An 8,598-nucleotide genomic window follows, 5' to 3' on the forward strand; every position below is an offset into this window, starting at 1 on the left:
CAGAAAATAAAACAATTGCTGAAATTATCAAAAAATCCACCCAAGATAAAAAATATTATGTAATTTATAATGGCCCCATGAAGGGAGTATATGATGCCTGGGAAAAAGTAGCACCATTTACACATCAATCAAGGATAATTCATAAAGGAGGGTTTTTAACACTGGACGAAGCAAAGGAATCCTTCAGGGAATATGAAGCTCTTCATCCAGAGCAAACCCTAAAAAGAGCAGATAAAGCTCCAATTCAAACCCAAAGAACAGGAATAATAAGAAACATTCCTACAAGGGCCGAAATCAAGGAAAAGAAAAGGGTATGTAGATCAAATCTCAGAGAAACCCTTAATATAGTCCTAAATTGGACTGAAGAAAAAAGGGCAATATTGGGATATTATCCTATTGCAAAAGAACAGCTAACAAAGCTGGTTATGTTTCCAGATGCTTCCCCATCTGACACCTATCAGTTTTTCCAGTATGGATTAATTGATACAATTTTAATTTTTAATGATCTAAAAATTATTAGTGAGTTTCCTACAGGATTCATTGATGCAGTAAACAGATTTAAAAATATGATTGACAATGTAAATTCAAGGGATATATCCCTAAAATTTACAAACAGTCAACCTATTTTTAATGAAGAAGAAGAATGCTTGGTTCCAGCACACCAAGTAATATTCATGTCCGTCTTCCCAAGAAATTTTCAACCAATTGATCAGATTCAAGATTTAACAATTTACAGTCATGAAGGAAGGCTAGCCAGCACATTAGCAAGGGTCTTTGAAAGAACTCAAAAAATAACGAAGGAATCTCACACAAGGATTAATTATAAAAGTAGAAATACTCTGCTTGTGTCTAGTAAAAGAAATGAAATTGAAGAAAGAGAGATGAGACTCTTAGTGGAATTTGAATCAGCATTCTACAATTTATCTGGACTTTTAGAGAAGCTCCCTGAAGGGTAAAAAGGAATCTCTGTTATTTGATAAAAGACAGAGAAGACCACAAGTGCCAGCTATGTACCTCAGAGATATATGAAGAAAGCAATAATGAAACGGAATCAACCCACATGATAAAGGAAGAAGACAACGCATCTGAAGGTCACATGATGAAAGAGGAGGACAGCACATCTGAAGCATCTCTCAACATTATTGCATAGTGATGTAAGCACTTAGGTCATAAAGCACCAACAATGTAGCTGGTACAAAATAGCAAACAATGACGTAAGCAACAACGTCATAAGAAGGGTAAGGATGGGAATTGTCCATCAAACCTAACTATTATAAATAGGTTACTTAGGTAATTGTAGAAGGCATCAGACAATAGAAAGCAGGAGGCTAAGAGTACTCATATGCTAAGAGAGCAAGGAGGAAGCTGCCGAGGCGATTCTATAGTCTGAAGAAGAATTCGCTTAGGGAAAACCAATTCTAAACCCCCCTCTGGAGTTAGTATTTACAATCTCCCCTCTGGAGATAAAAACATCTTATGTAAAATATACTAAATAAAGGAAGTTTTTCTCCAGAAAGGTACGCCTTTATCCTAATCTCTTAGTTATGAATTATTTAGAAAGCTTAGAATTAACAGAAGAATCTGATTATTATAGATTAACTGCTTTATTAGATAATGAAAAACAGGCTGTTCTAAAAACATAATTAAATCTCAAATCAAATGAAAATTTTAATAAACAAAATCTTTTAAAAGAAGTTTTTAATAGAAAAAATATAATATACTATGGAAAAATTCAACTTGAAGCCCCTATAAGGATAAAATTCGCCAATGGAGAACTTGAAATAGCTTTGATAAATGATGAAGAATTGAGTAAACAGATTAAGAAAATTAAGGATCAACAAAAAAGATCTAAAATTGGATGGATTTATATTAGTACTATACAAGTCTTAATCAAATCTACATATATGAAAGGAATTAATTCACCAATAAGTTTAGCAATCTGTGACAAAAGAATTACTTATGACCCAATAGATCAAATAATTGGAATTGTTCATGGGAACTTGGCAAACGTAAATGTTAAATTCAATGCCCATCTTGGATATGCTATACCTTTGTCAACTGAAAACCTTGGAAGATCTATAAGTTTGGCTTATAAATTTCATAGAAAGAATCTAATGGAACAAGACGATGAACCTTTTTCAATTACATATGCAATAAATTATGCTTTAACAAACAGCCATCATAGTATAATATTTAAAAACAGAGAAAGAATTTATGTTGATGAATTATTTCAGAAAATTGTAAAAACAGAAATACCAAAATATAAAGCTATTGAAAACCCAGTTCTATTATTAAAAGAACCATCAGAAAAATTAGTTTCATCGAATTTTCAAATTAGAGAATCTAAAATTAATAGCCCTTTAAGTTTATCTAAGTTAAATATTAAAGAAGAAAATTCTGAAATAAAAGAACTAACAAAAAAGGTCGAAAAATTAAATGAAACCCTAAACACTAAATTATGACAATAAATAAAGAAGAAATATATGTAACTTATCAAAACAAGAAACAAGAGCTATTTGAAAGAAAAAATTGTTTGAATTATTTTCAATTTTCTGAAATAAATCAAAGAGCATTTGAAGCTCTAAAAATAATCTATGACAAGTTAAAAAGAGAAGTCGAAGAGCTAAAAAAATTAATAGAATCTCTAGAAAATAGTAATGAATCGATGATAGAATTTGCAGAAATTCTAAGATAAATAATGAAGCATACAAAGATTGAAAGACCAGAAAATAAAATAAAAAGGAAAAGGGCAAAAAAATTAAAAAGTAGAATAAAAAAGTATAAAAGGGAATTAAATAATCTTCAGATCGAAATTGATGACCTTATAATAAAAAGGATAGAAATAAGAATAAATATAAACAAGTTGGAGTTAAACTTAAAAAATTTATAAATGCTTGGAAAACCATATTATGACTTAAAAGAATTAAACCTGTTAAAAGAAAAAATGGAAAATGAAGTTGAAAAATTAAAAAGATATTTAGAAACAACAGAAAGTGTAGAAATAAAAGAAGTTTTTGAGGATTTAAGAAATTATATTAAAGAAAAAGACAAACAGATAAAAGATTTTATATACAATAATCCATGCAAAAAAGAATATTATAAACTAAAACAAGATTGAAACACTATAAAAATCAGAATTATAAATACTAGTAATACGGTCAATACTTTTTATTATGAATTGGCAAATTATTCAAAGAGTTAATAGAAATTTCGAAAAAGAAATTAAAAGAAAAGATGACTTTAAAAATTGGTATCAGAGCTAAGTTAACGATTAAGGGTAACACTTTCTCTTTAAGCAACACTTTTAGTGATACGCTTTTAAATCAAAATCTGTAAATCTGTACAAAAATGCATCTGTACAGTAGATAAACCCAAAAATATTACCATATAAGATTAATAGCTATCTATTCAAGCTACTTAAACTCTATCACTCTAGTTTCATTAAAAGATGAAAAAAAATTAAAAAAGTGAGAGAGAAAATTTTTTTAACATGGTTTGATTTTGAAAAAAAAAATACAAAAGAAGACATGACAAACGTTGTAGAACCTGGTAATAGCTAGCCTCTTGCATAAAAAGACATCCATGTCCTTCTCACTTCAGCGACATTCCAATTTTTGTCAACTTTCCATAAATGCCCTCTCCCAGAAAACACTAGAGTAGACCGTGACTCAAAACAAAGCTACACACCCTATAAATAATATAATTCGTTTAATAGTATTAAATTATTGTATTAAATATTTAATAATATGTTGCAATCAATTTTTTATTATATTAATTAATTATAAAACTAATGAAATTTTAAAATAAATTACTTGAGTTTGAGTGTATGTATAGAAAATTAATATCTTAAACAATTGATTTTTTAAGTTTTAAAAAAAGGCCAAAGTAGTGTAGTGGGCTGCACCTGCATGAAGAAAGATGCATCAGCACGTGACACACTCGTCACTTCTAATCAATAGGTTGTTTAAGGAAATTAAAAAACGAAGCAAATTTATCAAATGTCATACAAAGTTTAGGATCACAAGAACAATATTCAAATCAACTATTTTTTCTTTTAATACAACTAGCAGCTCAAATGGCACCGTAGAACCTAGTGATGGCAATGGTTCCTATGGGGCGGGCATCGGACATCGGTATTCGTCGGGGATCGGGGTCTCCAGAGATATCCGCATATTTTAAAAGCTAAAGAAAATCGAAAAAAAAACACAGAAAAATTTAAAATAAAAAAATAATCCTCAATTGTCATTACAATTCCACAATAACTTCAACCATTCAATTCCCACTGTGCATGAATTAGTAATTAGTTGGATAACAGTGCAGAATTGATTGATTAAAGCAAATGCTATAGCTTCAATTAAACCAGAGGCACATATATGAGGCATAATCACAAGCAAGAATTTTCATCATTAGGACATAGACAACAACTAATATAAAATCACAGAAATCACGAAAAATCATAGAAATATAAAATCACAGATATCACAATAATGCTATAATAATTAATAAATACTTCAAGGTAAATGAAAATCACAGAAATTACAGAGGCTGACTTACCGGAAGAAAGAGCGGCCAACAGAGAAGAGGCTACCAATGGCGATAGAGAACGAACAAACACGAGAGAAAGTAACGGCAGGTTGGGATTTAGGTTTCCTGTTAAACTAATGAGAAACTTTTGGGACACTAATTTTTAGTATTTTTTAGTATTTTATCAGCAACAGGATGCAAATCAACAAAATTAAAGACTGGATGTATCTTGAAACTTTCTATAGCCAGTCAGTTCACTCCTCTATTCCAATGACACGACGATTCTTCTCGGGCTAGATGAGGCACGCGATGACGACGTTCTCCTCGGACAGGTTTCTCAGGCGCGCGACGACGGTGCTGTGGTAACCTTCAAAGTGAGAGGGGGAAGCAGTAAGAAGGGAAAGCACGACGGTGAGGGAGGAGGAGGGTGGTAGACAGTGGTAATAGAAAAAGTGGAGAGAATCTGTGAAAAGGTTTAAGTTCTGCTGAATCTGAGAAGAGAAAAACGAAAGGACAAGAGAAAGAAAACCTGGGATATTTTGAGGAGAAAGATGAATTGGGAAATAATAATAAAAGAGGGGAATTGTTCAAACACAATTTTATTATTCGAATGAGGTGGCTGTTTCCATAAAAGCATTTTTGTGAAAATGATATTATGAACCTTTAAATAGTTCAATCAAATATATTAAGCTATCTAACAGTTCACAATGTCTTCATTGGAGTAACCACCTTAGAATTAAGGGGTAGACAAATTTCTCCATACATATCCTAACATTTGGAGTTACTCTCAGATGTGAAACTAGCCAGGATATTTCTTAACAACTATTTCTATCACATGAAGATGGATAACAAGAATATGCCACAACCATTAAACAACTATTTTGAAAATCTGAAATATTTAAAAAGCTCATGCAGCAGTGGCACTCGAGTTTTGATCGCTAGATTTGTTTTTGCGGCCCCAAACAGGATTGGACACAATAAGCTGATGCGGCACAAGCCGTTTCTCACGCTTCGTGAGCTTGCGGAAATTGTGAACCTTCAACCTCGCAATCTTCGCCTCTTCTTCAGCGGTTATTTCTCTTACTACAACTGTTAGCTTGCACTCCGGTTTGACTTTGATGCCGGCTCTTCCTTTGGAATGGTAAGAAACTTTCTTCCGGAATAATCCTTTTCCAACAAACGCTTCGGCTGCAACAAATATGAAACAGCATCAGCACGGATTTAAACAAAGTGGCTAAACAAATTAAGTTACACAATTGCAAAATTTGTAGCGTTACCAACAATGAGGCGCTCTGCATCCAATCCATGATTATTTACGGCATTTCCTTGGGCTTGAGTAATACCCTGCAGTGCTTATAACTTAAAACATAAGTTTCCAATTCTGCATTTCCCAGCACAGATCATGGAAAAGGAGGAACAATCCCATAGAATTAGATTATGGTAATATTAAGGGGAAGAAGTGATGAAATTTTCGGAGCTGAAATATATGTAGGAAACAAACTACAAGTGCAGTGCGTAATAATAATAATAAGAATAATAATAAAGGCAGCTCTGTAGACAAGCATCTCGTGTTGATGCAGGATCCTAGAAAGGCCGCACCAAAAGGGCGTAATGTAGGCAGCCTAACCTGATAATTACATAAGTAGCCAATTCCACGGCTTAAACCCGTGACCTTGAGGCCACACAGAAACAACTCAACAACAACAACAATAAGGCCCTTGAAATTGTGGACCGAAGTGGAGGAGAAAAAATTGAACAATCCAGAAAGCCAAAAGAATGTATAAAATGATAGAGAAGGACATAAGGTAGCTAGAGAGAAAGCACAACAACATTGAAAGTATCTGAAGGTAAGAAAGAAGTTGATCTTTATGGTCTATTTTGTGAATGAATTTATCTGTGACTTTAGAGAGTTGCAGATATATTGCTAAGATACAAGGCTTAATGACCGACTACACCAACAGCTGAACTTGCTCTAAGGAAATACGACCTCTTGGTTAGAAACCAATGAGGACAGATAAATCAACAGCCTAGCCTTGATGCTGTATGGTGCTCTAGAAGAAGCAATTGAATACTCTTAGTTTTGTCTACACACAGAAATGAAAATACAGTGTAATACCACTTATTACCTGATATACAGTTCTTGAAGCTCGCTTTACTGTCACTTGCAATTGCAGCAATGCATCTTTAACCAGCATACCACGAACCAAAGCAGCAACCAAGTTGACCTTCTTAGGACTCTGAGAAAGCACGTTGAAAAATAAGGTAATCAGTCATATATGCTAACTGGACCACAGAAAAACAGAAACCCAGAAATTATGATCATGTTTCCATAGCATTCAATCCAAGGGTGGCTTTTCATTGACCAGAAAATTATGCTGACTGAAGAAACACAGAAAGTTTCTCAAAAAGTAGGCAGAGGCACCATTTGACTTGGTGACCTGGTATTCTCTATGGGCACGTTCAGAGATGCTCAACCAATAGTCTCAGGATGAAACAGATCATGTTATACTTTTCAGTTTTCAAACTATTGCTATGCTGCAGTCTGAACTAGCTAACATTGTATTTTAAGCAGTTACTTCAGAATGACCCATATTAACAGGGGAAAAAAATGATATCCATAAGCAATTCACGATATATTGGCAATTTGGCATTGACAAAATCACTGCAGCACCAAATGTTATGCTGTTAAAACTGAATTATCCATAATAATATAACAATAATTGTGAATGGCATGAAAGGCATTTCATAGTTAGTGCAAGCATTTGAGTTGAGTTGAGTTGTGTATCATATCGTCAAGCATGAAATGCCCAATGGTTATAAGGCATTTCAAAAGTTCAGGAATCTTCGAAAATCTTACTTCAAGATAAAATGGAAATAATGATTATAAAGAATATTACATACAAAAACTGATAAAGAAATAATGATTATAAAAAATATTACATACAAAAACTGATACATCGAGGTAGAAATGAATAGAGTCAGCACAATGGCAGTGACTGAACCTGTTAAGCAGGAACAATTTCCTTGTCTAAATCATAATAGTTTTGTTAAAAGCACCTTTCAGGATGAAAGATTGATGTTTAAATAGGAGTTTCTCTCTCAGACGTTTTTAGACACTAGAAACCTGCGCTTCAATCATATTTATTGTTTTTTTTTTCTCTTATAAGAAGCATCTCTCAGTCCTCTCATTTTCTGTTAGACTACTTCATAATAGGGTTGTCTTAATAAAGGGGTTCGTTTGTTGTTGCTTTTGGAAGAAGTACCATTTTCAAAACAGAGTCAGAGGCAGAAGTAGAAATCATAGACATGCTTTATTATTAAAATGAAATGGAATTATACTATTTGAATGATAAGTACTCTTTAGCATAAATTAAAGAAAACCAATGAAATCAAATATTTGTGTCATGTCCATATTGTAAATTGAGCAATTACTTAAGAAATACAAGATAACAGAATTACACAAGGGAAAAAAACAAACCTGCTTTATTTTTGACATTACTGCTTGAACTCTTTCTTTCTTAACAGGTGTCTGCTTCTGGTCTTGAGCTTCTTTGCTACCCAAAAAGGAAGTTAAGGCTAACGGGGAGGAAGTTGGTGTTTGTTCCAGATTTGATGACTTAGAAAGCAAACAGGTAGAACCTGAAATTCCCTAAAACAAAAGAACCGCAAAAAAATAAGAGTAAAGCATGAGCAACTTCACATAGTTTGCAAGAAGGAAATAGTTAAAAACATAAATTACCAACCTTGGGGAGATGAGGTGGTAGCAGAGTGTGCAATTTGACGAAAAACTGGCAAGAAATGCCTTTGCCACTGGACCATGATTACAATGCACTCTTTCTGTAAAGTACAACCACAATATGAATAGGTTGTTTAAGGAAATTAAAAAACGAAGCAAATTTATCAAATGTCATACAAAGTTTAGGATAACAAGAACAATAGTCAAATCAACTATTTTTTCTTTAAATACAACTAGCGCCTCAAATGGCACCGTAGAACCTAGTGATGGCAATGGGTCCCATGAGGGCGGGGACATGCTTTGTCCCCGTCTCCATGGCTGTGTTTGTTTCTGAGAAC

The 8,598-nt window shown here is 33.1% G+C and overlaps 1 protein-coding gene across 1 annotated transcript; it reads right to left on the reverse strand.

The window, feature by feature from the left end:
• Positions 1-5,099: 5,099 nt before the first annotated feature.
• LOC107474234 (uncharacterized) lies at positions 5,100-8,183 on the reverse strand. The gene is made up of 4 exons (XM_021135293.2): positions 8,003-8,183; positions 6,651-6,761; positions 5,802-5,868; positions 5,100-5,712 (listed from the first exon to the last, which is right to left on the reverse strand). Exons 1-4 carry the CDS (start codon positions 8,018-8,020, stop codon positions 5,432-5,434), a joined length of 477 nt encoding a protein of 158 aa, XP_020990952.1. The 5' UTR covers positions 8,021-8,183; the 3' UTR covers positions 5,100-5,431.
• Positions 8,184-8,598: the final 415 nt, after the last annotated feature.

The sequence above is a fragment of the Arachis duranensis genome, chromosome 2 (assembly GCF_000817695.3).
Source record: "Arachis duranensis cultivar V14167 chromosome 2, aradu.V14167.gnm2.J7QH, whole genome shotgun sequence".
NCBI lineage: Eukaryota > Viridiplantae > Streptophyta > Magnoliopsida > Fabales > Fabaceae > Arachis > Arachis duranensis.